The sequence below is a fragment of the Metarhizium album genome (genome assembly GCF_000804445.1).
Source record: "Metarhizium album ARSEF 1941 chromosome Unknown scaffold_32, whole genome shotgun sequence".
Classification (NCBI taxonomy): domain Eukaryota; kingdom Fungi; phylum Ascomycota; class Sordariomycetes; order Hypocreales; family Clavicipitaceae; genus Metarhizium; species Metarhizium album.
The window spans coordinates 143,642-164,190 of NW_024467606.1; the positions used below are offsets into that span (position 1 = coordinate 143,642).

The 20,549-nt window shown below is 56.5% G+C and overlaps 6 protein-coding genes across 6 annotated transcripts; 2 read left to right on the top strand and 4 right to left on the bottom strand.

Annotated features, from left to right (window-relative positions):
* Positions 1 to 315: 315 nt before the first annotated feature.
* MAM_07524 (uncharacterized protein) lies at positions 316 to 1,944 on the bottom strand (the record flags this gene model as incomplete). Its single annotated transcript, XM_040826322.1, has 4 exons — positions 316 to 754; positions 857 to 1,599; positions 1,666 to 1,707; positions 1,813 to 1,944. 4 exons carry the CDS (start codon positions 1,942 to 1,944, stop codon positions 316 to 318), a joined length of 1,356 nt encoding a protein of 451 aa, XP_040675684.1.
* Positions 1,945 to 2,704: 760 nt separating this feature from the next.
* MAM_07525 (Periodic tryptophan protein 2) lies at positions 2,705 to 5,550 on the bottom strand (the record flags this gene model as incomplete). The annotated part of the gene is made up of 3 exons (XM_040826323.1): positions 2,705 to 5,258; positions 5,324 to 5,436; positions 5,533 to 5,550. The coding sequence occupies 3 exons, from the start codon at positions 5,548 to 5,550 to the stop codon at positions 2,705 to 2,707; spliced, it is 2,685 nt and encodes an 894-aa protein (XP_040675685.1).
* Positions 5,551 to 6,106: 556 nt separating this feature from the next.
* MAM_07526 (cell division control protein 12) lies at positions 6,107 to 7,459 on the top strand (the record flags this gene model as incomplete). The annotated part of the gene is made up of 4 exons (XM_040826324.1): positions 6,107 to 6,208; positions 6,291 to 6,453; positions 6,509 to 6,819; positions 6,881 to 7,459. The coding sequence occupies 4 exons, from the start codon at positions 6,107 to 6,109 to the stop codon at positions 7,457 to 7,459; spliced, it is 1,155 nt and encodes a 384-aa protein (XP_040675686.1).
* A 792-nt stretch (positions 7,460 to 8,251) lies between these two features.
* Positions 8,252 to 9,358, bottom strand: MAM_07527 (kinase; the record flags this gene model as incomplete). The annotated part of the gene is made up of 1 exon (XM_040826325.1): positions 8,252 to 9,358. One exon carries the CDS (start codon positions 9,356 to 9,358, stop codon positions 8,252 to 8,254), a length of 1,107 nt encoding a protein of 368 aa, XP_040675687.1.
* Positions 9,359 to 12,859: 3,501 nt separating this feature from the next.
* On the top strand, positions 12,860 to 16,981 carry MAM_07528 (Peptidase C19, ubiquitin carboxyl-terminal hydrolase 2; the record flags this gene model as incomplete). Its single annotated transcript, XM_040826326.1, has 10 exons — positions 12,860 to 13,094; positions 13,163 to 13,310; positions 13,396 to 13,855; positions 13,920 to 14,862; positions 14,918 to 15,567; positions 15,622 to 15,770; positions 15,820 to 16,243; positions 16,309 to 16,623; positions 16,686 to 16,815; positions 16,872 to 16,981. The coding sequence occupies 10 exons, from the start codon at positions 12,860 to 12,862 to the stop codon at positions 16,979 to 16,981; spliced, it is 3,564 nt and encodes a 1,187-aa protein (XP_040675688.1).
* Positions 16,982 to 17,695: 714 nt separating this feature from the next.
* MAM_07529 (L-asparaginase) lies at positions 17,696 to 19,348 on the bottom strand (the record flags this gene model as incomplete). Its single annotated transcript, XM_040826327.1, has 2 exons — positions 17,696 to 19,083; positions 19,165 to 19,348. The coding sequence occupies 2 exons, from the start codon at positions 19,346 to 19,348 to the stop codon at positions 17,696 to 17,698; spliced, it is 1,572 nt and encodes a 523-aa protein (XP_040675689.1).
* Positions 19,349 to 20,549: the final 1,201 nt, after the last annotated feature.

Below are 20,549 nucleotides of genomic sequence, written 5' to 3' on the forward strand. Positions count from 1 at the left end.
CCCCCCCCGTTCTTGGTCGAGATGTCAGTTGCACAATTGCCACATGTTCTGTGATGTTGTGGCTGCTCGAGGTTGTCCTGTCGTTTATTGACAATGGAAGTGGAAGCAGCACAGAGACGGGACACAACGTCATCGGCACTCCCAAAGCGCACACTCGCGTCTAGAGCAACAAGTTGGAAGTCGTACGTGGCGCTGCCGGTGGCGCTCTCGGCCCCATGGTGGATGTGAGCGAGCAGAGCAGGCTCGGCTCGCCTGCCGGGGGAGCGAGGCCGAGAAGCTCGAATCGAACGGCAGAGCCGCCCCTCCCCCCGGGTCCTACTCCAGCCTGGGAACGGCGGACCAGGCCTCGTCGAAGCCGGCGCTCCTCACCCACGGGGGCTCCTGTCCCTCCACGCTCTTCAGCAGCATGTAGTGCGCCTTGAGCCAGTCCTGGTCCTGGGCTATCCTGATCCACGCCTTGCCCGCCCACTTGCGCGACACGCGCTGCGCGAGGAGCAGCGACCGGGCCGCCTTGATGACGTGCCCGTCGTCAATGATGCCGTGGTAGCGGGGGAGCAGGTCCTCTGGCCGGCGGACGAGCCGCTCCCCCGGGTCGTAGTTGGTCACGTGGGAGGGCGACAGCGCCGGACACCCGCGCGCGACGTACTGCACCACGTCGTAGCGCATCTTGTGCTCGAGGATGCGCAGCCTTGCGGACACTGGGAAGCACGGCTTGTCCAGGCAGAGGAGGAACATGGACGAGTTGAGAGAGTGCCTGGGTCCGGAAAGCGTTAGCCATTTCTATTAGCTGCCCGGGGGAGGGACACTTCTGCAAAAAAAAAAAAAAAAAAAAAAAAAAAAAAAGACAAACACCTACATGAGGTAGAAGTCGTATTTCGGAATATGGGGCGGTTTCCAAGAGGCACTGGCCGCGACGTAGGCGTTGTGGTGGATGGCCTCGGCCACTCGCTCCTCGTAGTCGTGCTGCCTGACTCTGATGTTTGCGCACAGCGCGACGGCGTCCTCCAGGCCGCGGCCTAGCACGCCGTCGTACAAGCTCCCGTCGCCGTCGCGCCACGTTGACGCACTTGCCAGCTTGGGGTTCTCCCTCTGCATCTTCTCGCACAGGTCGGACAGGCCCCTGCGCGGGACGTCCGTGTCGGCCGGTCCGGGGGCCCGGACCGCCTCGTCGACGCGGTCGAAGAAGTTGCCCAGGGGGTTGTGATGGACGGCGGTCTGGGCGAGGCCCTCGGCCATGATTGCCGGCTGCTCCCACTCGAGGCCGAAGCCCAGCTGGATCATGGGATGGGCGATGCCCGAGAAGAGCCGCTGCACCATGTGGCGCGCCACGGGGCCGTCGGAGCACAGGAATTCGCCAATGACGGCCTGCCATCCGCGCTTGTCGATTTCGTCCTGGAAGAAGCGCAGGAAGTCGGGGTAGTGGTCGGCACGTCCGAGGTACTTTGGCGCATGGGCGGCGAAGTCGGTATGGAGCTCGGCGACGACGTGCGGGTGCGTGGGGAGGCGGTCGATCTGGTAGCTTTTGTTGGCGTCGAAGGCGGCTTGGATGACGGAGGCGGGTGCACCGGTGCTGTAGAGGGTGAGGACTTGGTGAACGAGCTGGTCTTGTCAGAACATTGGGGTTTGTAGAAGGTCAGAACTGGCGCGCAGGGGGGGCGAGTGTACGTGGTTGTGGTAGCCGAGGGTGTTGAAGAAGACGTGGTATTTCTGTCACCGTTAGCATTCTGACTCTGATCCGGGTTCTCGAGAGTCGAGAGCCAAGACCGAGGAAGGGCCTCGACTCAGAACGTGGTGGAACGGTCCCAGACATACCGTCAAGTCTGCCTGCAACAGCTCGGATGCCTTTGCGGCCGCCTCCTCATCTCGGCTGCCTTGGTTGCCTTGGGCGGCGCTCCACAGGTCCTTGTCCTCCGCCCCGACGACGATACGCGAGGCAGAAGCCATACTGGCGGCGAGTTGGGACCGAATCGAACACCAACGGGCGGCTATCCTCGACCGTGGTGATGCCGTGAGCTGCGCAGTCGTGCGTGGAAGGATCCTCGACAGGGAGTACATGAGCCCAGCCTGCGGTGGTATTTCGCGGCTTATATAGCCTTGCTGCTGGCGATGGTCGCGGCTTCGGAATGGAGGAGGGTGCCGCCGTTGGTTGGGTGGGGGGGGGCAACTTCAAGCCTCGGGCGTGTGTGGCTTCACACCTTCCGCAGAAGGTCGTAGCGATGTAGTTGACTTCATGCCGGCCTGGTTCGCGAGTTATGGCGAGACAAGGCTCGATTTCTGACAAATGACATGTTGCGGTGTGGTTGCAATCGCGGGAAGCTAGCGGATGTCTGCGAATGTCCTCGACTCTCGAGGTTGTGAGAAATGCGACCGGGTTGTTTTGACTAATTCCGCGGCGGGGATGGCGGCTGTCGGCTGTCGGCCGTCTGCCATCAGCCGTCATGGACTCACGGGCCCATGGCAACATCGGCAACCACGCGCGGAGATGGCTCGTGCATGTTTTCTCCTCTCTCTCCCGTCGGCCGCAACTTGATGATGCATGCAGGTCGAGTCGGCTTGGTTTGTCGATGGCAGTTGCAGCCCGAATAATGGCCTCCGCGCAGGGTCCGCGTCATGTCATGTCTGGTCTGGCCGGGCCCAGCAAAGCCATGGCCCCAAGCGAAGCCTTTCAGTTAAACACTGGTATCGTATTCCATGTGCAAAACGCCTATTCTAATCTAATCCACTCGTCAGAGTCGTCAGAGTCCCCCTCATCGCTGCCCGCCAATTCCATCGCCAAACTCCCCCTGCCCTCGACCACCTTTGTGCCCTGACCCGCGTCCATCCCCTTCCCAGCCTGTCTCAACAAGTAGTCCACCATGTAGACATTTTCATCGGCCAGCGTCCTGATCTCGTCCCGCATCCTGGAACTTGCGCGTGAAACAGCCCGCAGCTCAACGTCCACTTTGCCCCTGTTTGCCGCCAACCACTTGCCGTGCTTGTCGACAAGTGCCTTTGTCCACAGTAGGCAAAACTCGATATGCGGCGACTCTTCGGTCTGCGCGGCCACGAACCGCAATAACCTTGATACGTAGACGGTGGGCAAGTCACCTACTACGAGGAATATGTCTGATGGGGGCACGGCCTGGAACACACGCTTGACGAGACCAGCCTCGTTGAGACGGAACGCCATGACGAGCGCCTTGAGATAATCTTTTTCGCATTCGAGGACGTTTAATGTCGATGCCGGCGTGATCTCCATGCTGAGATCAAACGGATCGAACTGGACCGTGTCGTCGAGGCTGTAGATGAGTAGACCTTCTGTTGATGCTGCGCAGAAGGCCGTTCCGGCCGGTGAGAAGGCGACACCATTGACGCGAACGGCTGGCAGTTTCTTGCGGGCCGACGGATCGCCGCCTCGTTTTGAGCCAGGGAGGCCGGAGTCGATGCGGTCCTCGCGGTCCGATGCCTCGCCCTGGTCGTCCAGCTCGTCCGCGGGCCCTGCCTCTGTGAGGCGTTTGCTGTTGAGGAACTCCTGCGTGCCAGACAGGGAGAGGTTCACGCTGACGGTAAACTTCTTGAGAAGCACCATCGTAGTCACCGAGTAGAGACAAATGTACTTGCTGTTGCCGCCCGCGAGGAGGCAACTTCCGTCGGTGCTGTATCTGATCGAGTTGAAGCTCTTGGTTCCTTGCACGTTGGCTGCTGTTCTGCGGTCACTGAATTTCCGCCCACCGGAAGCGTCGCGCCGACCGTCCAGGCCAGCAACCTGCTCAGCGTCGGCCACGGACCAGAACGTCAACTGTCCGTCTAGCGTCGAGATGGCTAGCTGTAGTGAGTCTGGCCGTACGGCAATGTCCAAGACGTCTGCTTGTAGCTGGAGAGGCTCGCTCGTCTGGGTGCGGTTAAAGATGGACCAGATTCGCGCAGTGCGATCCCAGCTGCCGCTGACCAGGGAGTCGCCGTTGGGTGAGAATACCAGTGCCGAGACGGGTCCTTCGTGGCCGGACATTTGGTCGAGAAGCTGGCCGGTTTGTACAGACCAGATGTGGACGTCGAAGGAGTCGAGAGATCCTGCGGCAACGACTTCGCCACTTGGGTCGACGGCCATACATGAGAATGAGAGTCGCGTCGGTGCCGTGAATGTCCGAAAGTTTCGGTATCGAATCAAATCCCATGCTCGAATAGATCCATCCAAACTGGCCGTGAAGAGCACATTGCCCTTCTTGGCGAACTCGCATGCTGTCACACCGCTGCTGTGTTCCGTAAATGTCACAATGCAAAACCCGGATTCAATGTCCCAAACTTTAATCTTTCCGTCGTCTGCAGTGGTGATGATTCGCCGTCCATCAGGTGAGTACACCAGAGAATTCATGGCATCGAAATGGCCTTGCTGCTTTAGGATGTACGACTCTGATTGCCATTCCCACACCAACAGCTGCCCTAGTTTTGAAGCGCCAAATGCTAACCACTCTCCGCTCTTGTTAATCGTGACAAAATCAATGTCGTTTTGCGAAATGCTGAGTTTGTGGATATTATTAAAGTCGGGCATTTCGTACAACCCAAAGACCCCGTTGGAGAATCCGGCAACCAAAAGGTTTGATTGGGGATGGAACGCGGCGCATCTGATATGGGCGCTTCCCTGCATGAAGTAATGTTTTTGCACTATTCTCCATCGCATATCGGAATCGTCATCCGCGTCGTGCACCTCGTCGGCTTCCTTGGAATTGATGGGCTTGACGTAGCGCCATTCAAACACAGCACCGTCTTTACTGACAGTATAGATTGTTTCCTGGTCTTCAGAGAACCAAGCACCGAGGACGGTCTGCTTGTGACCTGACAGAACAGTAGGGGAAAAGCCTTCCTCTTGATCCAAGCTCCATATTCGCGCCGTCAGATCCTTGGATGCCGTGAGAAAGAATCGCGAGTCGCTCGACCACTCGATATGTCGCACGTCATCGAAATGACCTGTATGCCTATGGTGTCTAACGAATGGTGCGAACTCGAGCTCGCCGCCGGCATTCGTATCCGGCGTTGAAGGGACATGCCAAACTTCGATCACGCGCCCCAGCCCGACTGCAAAGTGCCTCCCTGAGGGAGAGAATGCGAGAGCCGTCACACTTGATCGGAAAGAGAAGTGGTAGATGGCAATTCGGCGAATGACGTTAGTTAATATGGCTTGTCCATCTTCGTCGACGGTGAGGAGGAGATTGCCGCGGGGTGTGAGGCCGATTCGTGAAATGTTTTTGCGATGGGCGAATGGTAGGGTGTGTGATTTGTTTCTGCACGTTGAGGCGTTAGTTAATTGATCCATTGATATGACTCTTTTCCGCATGAATGAACTTACTCTACTAGATTAAAGACGGTCACTCTGTTACCGACTGGTGAGAACAGATGGGTGCCATCGGGACTAAAGAGCAAGTTGCCCTGGCAGTAGACGGTACCCAGCAAGTTCGAGAACTGCGCATGTTAGAGCGTTGCCCGGGTGAACAAGGAGAAAACGTGCGCCGGAGAAAATCTGGGAGAGGAAAGAGAGAGGAGAAATGCACTTCTTACCTTGAAGTCGGTCTTCATTATCGCCGTCTACTTATAGGGCCAGAGATGATGCAGACACTGCTGCTCTATCAATCCGTCGACGAAATTTTGGCGTTATCGATAACATGGAGCTTCACTGACGCAGTCCACCACCAATAGGGAGTCGAAGGGGCCGGCAGATAATTGTTCCTGACCTGGTATCCAAGCCCTATTGGGCCAAGCGCCATGCATTAGCGACCCCGGAGTGATGGGCAGCGAAATAGGGACCAGCACCTGCCCCCTGTGGCCCTGGTGGTAGTGCTAGTCCATTGCAGGCGGCTCAGCCAACCAAATTAATGTGGCACTTTGAGGACTCGTGCCAGAGACAGCGAGCAGGGCTTGTCTTCATCCCCCTTCTGCCCCTGAGAGTACGCAGTACATCTACTCAATCTATCAGGCTCCAACCTCCACCTGCTTCCGACTCCATCCTTCTGCTCGGTTCCGTCTTCAAACCTGAAATCTCCTTGTCGTTTTCACGGCGGCCCAGCTTGTCTGCCTCTAACTAGCTTCAAGGCCGAGTACTCCCCCTCAGTCGTTTCTTCCACGCGTCTTCAAGATGGCCCCAGCTGCTGAGAGCGCTTCACCGATTGGCATTGCCAATCTCCCTAACCAACGACACAAGATTGTCGCCAAGCGGGGAGCCAGCTTCACCATTATGGTATGTTCATTCAATCGAGAAGAGCATCTCTTTCAAGGTTCTTCATTCTTCCGCTGATTGGGTTAATACTAACTGAAGTCAGGTTGCTGGCGAGTCTGGTCTGGGAAAGACTACCTTCATCAACACGCTTTTCTCCACCACCATCAAGAACTATGCCGACCACAAACGCAGACACCAGAAGCAAGTCGACAAGACTGTCGAAATCGAGATCACCAAGGCTGAGCTCGAGGAGAAGTTTTTCAAGGGTGTGCAGCGATGTTGCAAATCAGGATGGAATGGCATCAGCTGACCGTGAATTAGTTCGTCTGACCGTCATTGACACTCCCGGATTCGGCGACTATGTCAACAATCGTGACTCTTGGATGCCCATCATCGAGTTCCTCGACGACCAGCACGAATCCTACATGCTTCAGGAGCAGCAGCCTCGCCGTCAGGACAAGATTGACCTTCGAGTCCACGCTTGCTTGTACTTCATTCGCCCTACCGGCCACACCCTGAAGCCTCTCGACATTGAGGTCATGAAGAGACTCTGCTCTCGGGTCAACTTGATCCCTGTTATTGCCAAGGCCGACACCCTGAGTCCCGCCGACCTGGCCAAGTTCAAGCAAAGAGTACGATTATCCGCACCACGAGCTTTTTCCATGCCTGCCTTGTTACTAACAACCGCCTTAGATCATCTCTGTCATTGAGGCCCAGAACATCAAGATCTATCAGCCCCCTGTCGAAGAGGATGACGAAGCCGCTGCCCAACACGCCCGAAGCCTCATGGCCGCTATGCCTTTCGCCGTTATTGGTTCTGAGAAGGACGTCAAGACCAACGATGGCCGCATTGTCAAGGGACGCCAATACTCATGGGGCGTTGCGGAGGTCGAAAATGAAGATCACTGCGACTTCAAGAAGCTCCGCTCCATCTTGATCAGAACCCACATGCTCGACCTCATTCACACTACGGAAGAGCTGCACTACGAGGCGTACCGTGCTCAGCAGATGGAGACTCGCAAGTTTGGCGAAGCCCGGCCCCGCAAGCTGGACAACCCCAAGTTCAAGGAAGAGGAGGAGGCTCTGCGCAAGCGTTTTACCGAACAGGTCAAGATCGAAGAGCAGCGGTTCCGACAGTGGGAGCAAAAGCTTATTGCCGAGCGCGACCGCCTCAACAAGGATCTCGAACAGACCCACGCCCAGATCAAGCAGCTGGAAACCGAGCTCGAGCAGATGCAGGGCAGTGCCGTCCGCAGCCACGGCCGCCGCTAATTTGCGAGCACCTAGTTAAGAAAGCAATTTCAACGTTGGACAAGCTGGAAATCCCTTTCTGGCTCGCCTGATGTGTATTGGGGGCTAGGAGTCGGAAAATGACTGTAATTTCTTTTTCTTTTTTAAAGTCATGGTCGATGAATACCGAAGCGGATGAGGAAAAGGGGCATCACGGATACCGAGGTAACCTGCTAATACCACCCAAGCGTCTCGAGGAGTCTCACGTCGGGCTTTCGTGAGTCCTAGGGCAAACGAGGCCTCACGCAGGCTTGCGGCTGACGGACACTTCATTCCGGGTCCAGGATGGGCCGGGCAGTCACGGAGAAGTAAAGCCTCCTTTATTTGCAGACAAATAGGGGCGCGTGCAACGCAGGCTGGTTTTTTTTTTAATCATGCGGCCTTATTTTTATTTGCTTGTTTTACACTCAAGCACCGTTTCTCAGCCAGCCAAGTGTTTTATTTGGCGGAAGTAATTCAAGTCACTGTTTTCGTAAATCGACCTGACGCCAGTCAAGAATTGTAAAAGCCCTTAATATATGTGAAGATTTCGCTGTCTTAGCGCAGTCGTTTGTACACTAAATGCCCGTCTCACCAACTCCGTGCTCGTATGAGTTTCGTTTTGAGGAAAAAAAGACAAAAAAAAAAAAAAAAACAAGTCCACACGGCAAGACAAACTTCATCGCTAGCAATGACTAGGTTTGCCAAAATATCCTAGACTGCCTGCTTCCGCCTTGCCAGCCGGTATGGGAAATACTGCCCTGCCCCATCACGTGCGTAAGTTGTCTCGACTCCCTAGACAGAGTCCATGCTTGCTCTCGTAACAAGCTGTTCATTCTTATTGCCCAGTCTGGATATCTGCAGGAACGCATCCACGCCGTAGCCTTCGAGACTGTGCAGGTTTAGACTGCCGGCCCAGTACTCTGCGTACACTCTGCTCAGCGGCAGGCCCATGCCCAGTCGCAGGTTGGGAGGCCTGCTGGTCAGCGAGGAGAGGGAGCTCTGGTAGGCGGCAGGGGCCTTGAGGTCGGCGCGGCCCAGCTCGTCCTCGACGTGGAGCTCCTCCATTGTGGCGGCCATGCGAGGGACCTGGCCGAGGTTCTCGAGGCGCTTGGCCGACTGCGGACCCTTGGAGAAGGACCACAGGTAGGGTAGTTCGGCGCGGGGGATGCCGCCGCCGCGGTCGGATATGCGGAATATGACGTGTTCTTGGGCCTCGCAGATGGTGACCTCGACGGGGGGAGGGGCGGGCGAGGGGTTCCGTTGTTTCTGGTGTCGCTCAACAACGGCCTGGACCGAGTTGCGGAGGAGCTCGCCGACAATGTACTCGATGTGGCTGAGGATGTAGGGGAAGCTTGCGTCGAGGTGGCCGACGACGTTGACGTCCGGTATGGGCGCGTCCGGGCCGTTGGTGGAGCGGGCGAGGGCCGTAACGGCTTTGGCGCACCGCGTGATGACGTCCTTGGCGGAGCATTTGATAAAGACTTCGCCGATGAAGTCGGATTCGGAGAGTTTCGCGCCGGGCGAGAAGTAGGGTGAGTTGAAGGTTTCGGTGAGGGACAGGTGCTGCTCGGCGATGACGCGGCGGGAGATTCGCTTCGGGGCGTGAGTTCTTTTTATTCTTTTTTCTGGCTCCGGTATACGAGTAAGGATGGTGTTCATGAATTTGTCGAGATCTTGGGGATCCATGAGCCCGCCGCACTCGAGGATGCCCATAGCTAGCTTGGGTATGACGGTCAGGTGGCCCTTGAGGTTGTGGCGGATGATGTCGCATAGTTTCTCGTTGTCCTCAAGCGTCTTGATTTCTTTGAGTTTGCGCAATTGGTCGAATGCGTTGTAGTAGAGGTCGTAGACTTCGCTGATGTGCGGATTGGTTACGACGACGTAGGGCAGCTGTTGCATGTCTCGGAGGCGATGGGCTATTCTGCAAGGAAAGGGAGGCTGTTAGCGAGTCGGGGTCTGATTCCGAGCGTGGAGGCATTGTTTGACGTTTGACTGTGACTTGCCTGGCTGGAAGCTCTGTCCGGACATAGTTTGCCGAGCTGATGAGGCGTGACTCGGTCAGAGAGCGGCCAAAGACCATGAGCTGCCGCAGGCTTATGGGCCTTGCTTCTCTTGCTACCCATCTATGCGTGGTCGTGATTTTGTCAGAGTGTCGGAAGGGTCGAGGGGGGGGTGGGTGATTTGACACATACTCGTCCAAAACAGATACAGGTCGCCAGGTGCCGTTGCTAGCTTTGCGCGTCTGCTGGTGTTGTCCATGCCGGGGGCAGATTGGTGAGGGTGAGGGAGACGATGGCGACGATGGCGACGACGGTGAGGGTGATGATGATGATGATGATGATGATGATGATGATATTGTAGTCGTAGCAGTAGGAGTAGGACATTCCGGCTGGGCGACTGCACTTCTGGCTGCGGCTGCGAGCACGGCGCTGCTGCGGCTCAATGTGCACCGCTTCCCGGTGTTGCACAGCGCGGTGAAGAGCATGATGCGAGTTCCATGCGGCGGGAGAGAGCGAGAGAGATGTCGAGCAAGACACTTTTGTCCTTTATTTTTCCTTGCGTGATGGCGGGAGCTCGTGTGAGCGAGAGCGAGATCGGTCGCGTGGGAACTTGAGGCGAGACAGGCAATCGGGGGTCCACAGGGGCATTAAGTAGCGTGGGAGCTCTCACTTGAGGATGCCATGGCCCATGGGCGATTTGTGCACACAATGAGGGTGTGGCAATGGCAAGTGGGAGTTGGAGTCGAGGAGCAAGGAGCGAGGAGCAAAGCAAGGAAGACTTGGGCTGCGTGGGATGCGGGATGGACGAGACGATGGCATTATGAGGCGCGTAGGGAGTACTCGGTACCACGCACAGAGCAGGTTGGGTCGACATGATTGTGACACGGCCAACTCTGGGGTTGGGCTTCCAAGGCTCACTCACATGTGAGTGACATATGCCTGAAGACTGAAGACTACGGCAAGGCAAGGCAAGGCGAGGCAAGGGACATGGGACGCGGGACTTGTATGCATGGCAAAGATGCAGCCGGGACGGCGTGGCCAGGTCCAAGATAAGATCCAGGAGCGGTATCGGGACTCGGAAGCGCGACGAGACCCATCCAGTCTCGACTGGTTCAGGCCAGCCCGAGCTTGGCCCTAGAGGGAGCTGCAGGGTAACATTGACCCGTGAGATGCCATCATGCCACTCACCATGTGCGGAGTGCTGCTTCCTTCGCAAGTACGTAATACGTAATCGTACTGACCAGTCACGACTTCGGTTCCATGTGAAAGGCGTCAGTCAGTCGGTGTCAACTCGTAGCCCAGCACATGGAATCGCATCAGACAGGTCCCTGCAGTCCATTGTCTACTCTACTGTCCGTCCTCTGTCTACTCAAGCACCCTTCGCCGTCTCCTGTTCCTCCCGAGCCCACTGCCCATCACAGGTGGCGCGCTGCATCGCCAACGGGTTTCAGTTTTCGGCACGAATGTCGTCGGGTGCGGAGTGCATAAGCGTCGGCAGGATCTGACCTTTCCGCCGTCGACGTTGGCCCATTGTTTCCGTGAAATTTCAAACGACAACCCTAGCTCACGTGCTTCCATCTCTGTCTTTGGTTCCAGGCCCTCTCATTTGCTGTTCTGAAGCTGACCTGGAGTTGGCAACGCATGCTGGTCAGTCAGACAGAGTCCACAGCGCTCTGAACCGACCATGCCATGACGGCGGAAACGGACAAAAAAAAAAAAAGGGCCACCCCGCCGCGTAATGGAGCGACCAACTCCATTCTGCACTTGACTGTTCCCCTCACGTCTCTCGGCTACATTGATAATTGCAACGTGCTTGCCCTCCGAGACCGAGGTTTTGCCTCCATCTCGCGTGCCCACTCTTGTGACTGGCAGTGGCAGTGGCAGTGGCCGTGGCCCTGACACTCGTCTGTAACGTGCTGTCCTTGACTCCTTGTCCTGTCCGTCCAAGTACCTACCGCCCGCCCGTCCGCCCGCCGTCCTCCGTCCTCCGTACCTGGAGGTACTCAAGAGGTACTTAGATTGCCGCAAAAGAACTTATCCGCTTGCAGGCAGTCTCGCAGAAAAGCCAAGCAAGCATCGAGCAGTTGTAGACCTGAGCTGCTGAGTGAGAGCTGTCTGGTGCCCGCTGTACGTCTCCTGTATCCTTCATGTCCGCACGCTGGCGCCGCAAACCTTGGAAGCTGGCAGTTGCCGGTGCTAGTGAGTGCCGCCGCCGCTCTGCTGTTGCCGCCGCCGCATCAATGTCGATTCGACTGCCCAGCGTTGACGTCGTCGTCGTCGTCGTGTCGCCTTCGCCGCTGCCGCTGCCGCCGTCTTTTGCCACCAGACCCAGACCCCCCCCCGTCTTGCCCGTTGGCCCGTCCAGGCATCGCTGCAGCAGCACCTTGACATTATTCATTATTACACATTGAACATCACCTCCACACAGAGCACGAGTCGAACGTGTCGCTGACAACCACCGCTCGTGCAGGCACGCCGTCCGCCGCCGTACGCCGTCCACCGAACCGTTGCCGCGTTGCCGGGTTGCCGGAACGCCCATCTTGACCAGACTCTTGAGCCTCGCCAGTGCTGACACGCACGATTGCAGCATCCAATCCCGCCCTCGACCCGGATACCTGGGACGTAGCCTGGCGCGCCCGCGTCCTTTGTCCCTGCGGACCGTGTCTGGCCAGTTTTCGCTCGTCTGTCTGGCTGTGCGAGCTTTTCGAGCTTTTGATCCGGGAGCTGTGTGGAGCCTGAGCTGGCCTCGTCCTGCTGGCTGCCGTCAACATGGTAAGAGAGAGAGAGAGAGAGAGAGAGAGAGAGAGAACCCCCCGAGCAAACACGAAAATGCCCCCTCCTGCGATGCTCCTTCCCTCTTGAGATTTTTCGAGTCTGCTTCAATGTTTTGTTCGGTACATGCCTCACGTACTCCTCAAGTCTGGCACTCTGGCACCTGCGGCCTGCCCAAACCTGGTGAGGAGACCGACGACCGGCTGCGACGGCTGGCCATGGCCTCTCTCCATCAATCCCGGGGGCAATCTCGCCTCAGACGCCGCTGTTGCTGTGTCCGCGTCCCCTGAACCTTTGCTTCTTTGCCATTGGCACCGTGACGCTTCATGTCATGTCATGTCTCTTCACAGACATTGAACCGATGCCACCTGTACTCTCTGCCCTTGTTTGCACTTCATCCGAACAAAGCGCCCCGTTGACAAGAGACCTGTTGCTGCGTCCTTGCACATTCAAATATCTGCTCCCGGGCCGACAGAGACGAAGGTTGCTGCGCCATGTTTTGATGCCCGACTCTGTCCCCGTACCAGACCTTGTGCACTTTTGAGTCGCGCCGTCATCCAACCGGAACCCGACATTGTCGCAGTGCTGCTCTACTGCTGCCCTGTCCTCTCTCGTTGCATAGCCCACGATGGCTTTTGCCAGCCGCTTTTTGCCTCATCGCCCGAGACCAAAGACTAACAGCCATGACCGAAACCGACAGAGCTACAATGTTGACTCCCCCAACGAGATGGTGGTGGACACGGACGACTATGTCGGTGTCGCCAATCCTCCAGACAAGGACTCGGTTGCCATCATCAACCCCGACGGCCTCGAACAGAGCGACTCAGACCAGCAACTCCAAGACCTTCCTCTGGCTAACGACTGTACGTTTGCCCCTCGACCGGTCCACCCCGACGATGCTCTACAAATGCAGCTAACATGCGGCGTGTAGATGAGGCTATGAGAGACCTCGTCCTGCCTCCGTTACTCGACGAACCCAAGATCCTCGAGGATGCTCACGACACATGGACCGTTGAGAACTGGAGGAGCATGGGAAAGAGGGAGCATGGCCCCATATTCCAGGCTGGTGGCTACCCTTGGTACGTGTATACCCCAGTATTGCTGCCGTCTTGGCCTCGTCCGTCTGGCTCGTCCATCATTAACCACTTGCTCTTGGCGTTACAGGCGGATTCTCCTCTTCCCGCATGGCAACAACACCGATCAGTGTTCCATCTACTTGGAACATGGCTTCGAAGCAGACGCTGTGCCAGAAAACTGGAGCGCCTGTGTACAATTTGCTCTCGTGCTTTGGAACCCCAACGACCCAACCTTGTACGTTCATCATGCCGCGCACCACAGGTTTACCAAGGAGGAGGGCGATTGGGGCTTCACTCGCTTTGTCGAGCATCGAAGAATGTTCAATGTGCCCTGGGAGCATGGCACGCGGCCATTGTGTGAGAACGACGCAGCAAACATAACGGCCTACGTTCGTGTTGTGGAGGACGAGACCGGTGTGCTGTGGCACAACTTTATCAACTATGACTCTAAGAAAGAAACCGGCTATGTCGGTCTGAAAAACCAAGGTGCTACTTGCTACTTGAACAGCTTGCTCCAGTCACTCTACTTTACCAATGCCTTCCGCAAGGTACATTTCTCCTCCCCTTTGCTACCCCCGCGCGCGCCCTTTTGCCAAATTAACAGGCTTTTAGGCTGTTTATGAAATTCCGACAGAGAACGACGAGAGCATGCAAAATTCTGCCTACACACTACAGCGGCTCTTCTATCAGCTCCAGACCTCCGACCAAGCAGTTGGGACCAATGAATTAACCAAATCATTTGGCTGGGAGACGCGCCACATCTTTGAACAGCAAGATGTTCAAGAACTGTCACGGAAACTGATGGAGAGGATGGAAGAGAAGATGAAGGGCACCAAGGCCGAAAATGTTCTCCCAGAAATGTTCAGTGGCAAGATCAAGACTTACATCTCTTGTATCAACGTGGACTACGAATCAAGCCGCATTGAGGACTTCTGGGATATTCAGCTCAATGTCAGTGGTAACAAGAACTTGCTGGAAAGTTTTCAAGACTACATTCAAGTTGAGAAGATGGACGGGGAAAACCAGTACTTTGCCGGAGACGAGCACAAGTTGCAGGATGCCAACAAGGGCGTCATCTTTACCAGTTTCCCCGACGTTCTGCACTTGCAGCTCAAGCGATTCGAGTACGACATTCAAAGGGACATGATGATGAAGATCAATGACCGCTATGAATTTCCCGATGTCTTTGATGCCGCTCCTTATCTGATAGAGGATGCCGACAAGTCTGAGCCCTGGACATACCAACTTCACGGAGTACTCGTCCACAGTGGTGATTTGAACGCGGGGCACTACTACGCCTTTATCAAGCCAGAGAAGGATGGATGGTTCTACAAGTACGACGACGACAAAGTCACACGCGCCACATCCAGAGAAGTTTTGGAGGAGAATTTTGGTGGAGAGTACAGGACTCCCAACGGGTATCCTCGTGCTCCGCTTCAAAAGAAGGCCCCAGTCATTCGCCAGAACAGCGCATACATGTTGGTGTACATCCGTCAGTCGAAACTCGACAAGATTCTGTGCGATGTACAGAAGAATCACATCCCTCTGCACCTGCGTATGTCCCCCTCCGTCCCGACGTTGTTCCCCAAGTAAGCTGACAATCTTTGCAGAACAGCGGTTCGAAGAAGAGTATGCCCTTAAGGAGGCACGCAGGCGTGAGCAGCGAGAAGCACATCTCTACATGATGGCCAAGGTCATCACGGACGATACATTCCGTCACTATGGCTCTACCGATCTGTGTACATTTGACTCGAACCAGGAGACGGATGAGGCTTCGCCACGATCCTACCGAGTCCGCCGCGCGATGACCATGGAAGAGTTCACCAACCAGGTTGCGAAAGACATGGACCAAGATCCTCGCAAAGTGCGACTCTGGCTGATGGTGAATCGGCAAAACAAGACCATTCGGCCTGATCAGCCAATCATGGATCTCCGCCCAACCGTCGAAGAAATTTACAGTCGATCCGCCGCGCACCGGGACACCAGCCTGCGGGTCTGGGCTGAGGTTGCTGAGCAGCTGGATGCTGATGGCGAGCCTATCTGGCCATCGTACCAGAGCCAGGCAAACGGTGTAGTCGTTAAGAACGATACCATTCTCTTGTTTCTAAAGCACTTTGACGCCGATACTCAAGCTTTACGCGGCGTTGGCCACGTCTACATTGGCAAGGAGAGGAAAGTTGAGGACTTGGTCCCCCAGATACTTGAGAAGATGGGCTGGGGCGACAAGCTGCCTGCCGAGGAGAAGCTTCTCTTGTGGGAAGTATGGCACTCCCAGTTTCAGGGTGAACTCTGAGCAATACGCTGACATGTCCAGGAAATCAAACCAACCATGATTGAGCCCTTGAAAGCCAAACAGACTCTCAAAGTTGCTGAGCTGCAGGATGGTGATATTATTTGCTTCCAGCGCTCATCTGGACGCCAAGCAGAACAAGCAGAGGCACAAGACAGACCCCTGCAAGAGCCGTGAGTGTCATGCAGTGATGCCATCTTGTAGTGGCTAACCATTTAGTAGTCGATCCTTGGAGCGATTCGAGGACGCCCGAGAATACTACGACTTCCTTGAGAACAAGAGAACCGTTCGATTTCACCCCCACCCGACCAGATGCGACCAGACCCAGTATTCGCCATTTGACCTTGTCCTCAACTCGAAGATCAACTACGATGCACTCTCGGAGAGAGTTGGTTCTTACTTGAGCATTCCGCCTACGCATATTCGCCTTTGGACCGTCAATGCCACGACAAACAACCCCAAAGCCCCAGTCCGACGGGGAACTAACCCTAGTCTGAGACAGATATTAAATCCAATGGGAAACAGTCTCAATTCCAGCCAGCGGGGAGATGCGTTCTACTTTGAGGTACTGGAAATGAGCCTGGCCGAGCTAGATACCAAGAAGAGCATCAAGATCACTTGGTTGAGCGAGGGTATTACCAGAGAGGTATGCGACCGCATGGGATGATGCATTGCTCTAGAAGCAATCGAGCTGACAACAGGTGTTTGTAGGATCATTTTGACTTGCTTGTCCCAAAAACCGGCACCATTGACGACCTGATCCAAGCTTTGGTGAAAAAGGCCCAAATACCCGACGAACAGGAAGGCGGCAAGATAAGAGTGTATGAAACGAGCTCAAATAGATTCTATCGGGAACCACGTAGAGAGCATCCGGTTATGAACCTCAACGAGTACACACAACTCTACGCCGAGCGAATGTCGGATGACGAGGCCCTGGCACCCGAAGAGAACTTTATTCAAGTCTTTCACTTCCAGAACGAAGTAAATAGAGTTCACGGCATACCATTCCAATTCCTTCTCGTCGAGGTAAGCACAGATGAGGCAGCGTGGGCGACATTCAGCAAGTGGCTAGTCCTGACAACTCTTAGGGTGAGAAATTTGCAGACACCAAGAAACGCCTTGAGAAGCGTACTGGCCTCAAAGGCAAGAGTTTTGAAAAAATCAAGTTTGCAGTCGTCCGCCGGGCAAATTACTCAAAACCCCAATATCTCAGTGACGGTGAGTGCTTGCTCATGCAACGGCGCATCAAGCGCCACTGCTGACAACAATGGCAGATGATGAATTATGGACCATGGCGGCAACCGAGGATGATTATCTCGGCCTCGATCACGTGGATAGAACCAGATCGCTCAGAAATGGCGTTGGGGATCTCTTTCTTCGATAAAGAAGCAATTGATGAATTGTGAATATACCATTAGTAGCTAGATGGAGGCGGCAACCCCTACCTAAATCATGATGGCGTCAAGGGTATTATCCACCGTGGTTTCGTCTAAAATGATGTGTACCTGGTAGCCAGGCAAGCAAGAGAAGGGGTGGAGGCTCTGGATACACGAAGTAGTGGTCGGATACTGATTACTGATTAAGCTGTATGACTTTTTGGCGTCATGTTGGGGGTCTTGGCCTGAACAACAGGTGTATCGGGCGAGGTGTATGTATGACGAGAACAGCCAATAAGGGCAGTAGAAAATAACACGCTCATGGTTCATGGTTCATGGTTCATGGTTCATAATGTAGTGGTTGGTTGGTTGTTTGGCTTTGGCCCAAGTAAGCTTTTGACCTTTACACAACATGACTCTGTGATAGTGATTGGCGGTGATGAGCACCACCAGACATTCATCGTGTTCCCTGATGAGGTGTCCACGATGATGGGAGGTTGGACGGACACCAAGTCCAACAAGCCACGCCACCACATATGGGCTATTGGTCTATTTACAACAGGACTGATTTGACAGTTGCGAGATGAGCTGTATTGTTGGAGGGGGGAGGGGCGTATCAGGCGTCGCCGCCACGGTGCGCCAAGTACCAAAGCCATGACCGCTCGTGGCCAGGAGTGAATGAAGGCGGCTGGTCTTGTCTTGTCTTGTCCCCGTCCTGTCCGTCAGGTCTTGTGTCTGTACTTGGCGAGGGGCCCCCTCTCAATCTCCTCCCGGCTCAGGTGGGCGCCGGCGGAGCGGAGCAGCTCGGCGCAGTCGTCGTTGCCGGAGAGGGTGGCGAGGAAGAGGGGCGAGTTGTCGGCGCGGTTGCGCTCATGGACGCTGGCGCCGCGGCTGAGCAGCTCGAGCATGATGTCGGTGTTGCCGTTGACGGCGGCCAGGTGGCAGGCGGTGTTGCCGGCGTAGTCGGCGGTGCGGAGGAGGCGGCTGCCCTCGCCGTGGAGCAGGTGCCTGACGACGGGCAGCTCGCCGCTCTGAATGGCGTAGCCGAGGGCGGCGAAGGCGGACTCGAGGGGGGTGAGGCGGGCGGCGGCGGCGGCGGCGTCGAGGGGCGGCTCGGGGTGGGAGAAGGTCGGGTGGGCGACCTCGGTCATCTCGCCGCGGAGGGAGCGGGCGAAGCGGTCCGAGAGGTCGCGGTCCGTGAGGCCCGGGAGGGCGAGCAGGTAGGAGAGCTTGGTGAGGGCGGCCTCGGGGGTGAGGTCGAGGCCGAAGAGGACGCCGGCGCGGCCGAGGTGGGTGCCGGGGGCGTAGACGGGCGACACGAAGCCCGCCACGCACTGGGAGACGTTGACGACGACGACGCCGCGCTGGACGGCGGCGCGGACGGCGCGGGTGAGGCGGCCGTCGGGCCCGCCGGGGACGTTGCCCATGCCGAAGGTCTCGAGGATGAGGCCGCGCAGCGAGGGGAGCCGCAGCACGGCGTCGATCATCTCGGGCTTGATGCCGGGGAAGACGCGGACGCAGGCGACGTGCGCCGTGTCGAGGTGCCTCTGGACCCGGAACTCGGCGATGCTGGTGGGCCGCAGGACCAGCGGCCAGTTGACCGTCACGCCGAGCCCGTCGACCTTGGCGAGCGGCTCGCAGTTGGGCGAGGCGAAGGCCTCGAAGGCGGCCGAGGACACCTTGGTCGTGCGGTTGCCGCGGTACAGCTTGTGGTGGAAGAAGAGGCCGACCTCGGGCACCACGAAGGTGCCCGCCAGGATGAGCGAGCCCAGCAGGTTGTCGACGGCGTCGGACTGCAGCGCGAAGATGGGCGCCTGCGACCCCGTCACGATGACGGGCTTGCCGAGGTTGCTCATCATGAAGGAGAGCGCCGAGGCCGTGTAGGCCAGCGAGTCGGTGCCGTGGAGGATGACGAACCCGTCGAAGAGGTGGTAGTTTTCCTCGACGCACAGCGCCATGCTGGCCCAGTCCGACGCCGAGATGGACGAGCTGTCGAGGAGCGGCGTGAACTCGAGCACCGCGTAGCGGATGTGGCGACGGTACGCGGTTGGCGGAGTCCGCAGCGACGCCAGCGACGTGAGCTGCCCGTTTCGGTACGCTTGGAGCTTGACTGTTTTGTTTTGGTCAGCGGTCGTCTGCATGTAAATATGAACATACACAATGGACGCGGGCGAGTGCGGCAAAGACGTACCGTCCAGTCCCGACATGTCGTTAAAGGTTGGCCGAGGCGCCATGGCGGTCTCGAGGAAGCCCTCGCTGGGGGCGAGTCCGTCTGGGCCTTCTTGCATGCATATCGTGCCGCCGGTGCCGATGACGAGGACGCGCGACTCGGGCAGGCCCGCCGCGTGAGGGTCAAGAGTCGAAGATGGTGACATGCCGAGGATTCGTCTGCGTGTCGTTCGTCAGCGGCGCGCGCCTGGGCATCGACCGGGGCTTGGCATGAAAAGTACCTCTGACGGAGTGAGTAGTGACAGGGGAATCGTGGGTATGTCAGGACGACGCAGCGCGCGAGGAGGAACAAGAATGGGCGGCTGATGTGCGCTTGCGCTTACATGTGCGAGGGTGACGAGTTATCGGACGTCACTCGGGACGGACTTGCGAGGAGCCAGGAAACGAAAACGGCGGAGCGCAAGGAAGGATGAGGGTTGTCAAAGAGAAACGAGCGAGAGTGATTCGACTGAAATCAAAACAAGAACAAAAATTGCTCAACGCTGCAGCCGCGACTAAAAAAAAGAGTCAAAAGATGGCCATGAGCGTCAAGAGAGAGAGGCGGCAGATAAGATTGATTGGCTGGCGTTCGATTGGTTCCGAGGACGGAGGGCGAGGGCGGCGCGGAGGCAGGTGGGTCCTCGGACGGACGCGGCATGCGTGGGGATTGGCTGGTGGCGAGAACGAGAAGTTCCGGTGCCTTTTTTTTTAGTCATGTGTTGATGCGGATTCGTGGGCGGGAGTTTAGTAGGGGTAATGGAAACTGGATGCGTGTTTTTTCAGGCCCTGATTTGTGGTCACGAGGTCGAATTGTTTCGCTCTGGGCCTGGGACTGATGATGCTGTGCTTCGGTGAGGGAAAGTTGGTCTCCAACGAGTGAGAAACTTGCGGATTGCAACCGTGTCACGACCATTGTCTTGCCTCGCCTGTTCGGCACTCGGCGCCTTGTACCAGTTGACAGCACTCTTGGTTGCGTGGGGGCTGCTATTCATTTGCGATGCCTTGCATGGGCAAGTGATACCTCCTAGCTTTGCCTTGGTGGGTGCTTGGATTGAATGACAAGGTTACTCCTACTCCGTCCATGGATAAACTTGCGCCTTGTCAAGTGGCGAATGAGGAGCGAAAAAAAGTGCCATGTGCTGGAAGTGAGCAAACGAATACGTTAATTACTCAAGTGACGGTATGACGCAGGCTCAGCTTGCGCCGCCTGCAAGCAGTCATTGCGGCATCGTGAAAATCAAACATTAAATAAAATATGAGCTGTCGCTGTACTCCGCCCAATCAGATGCACCCGACTAACAAAATAATCCCGGTACCTCAAAGGTCCTCCCATCGTCACCGAATCCGCACACCACTCCAAGTTCCTTT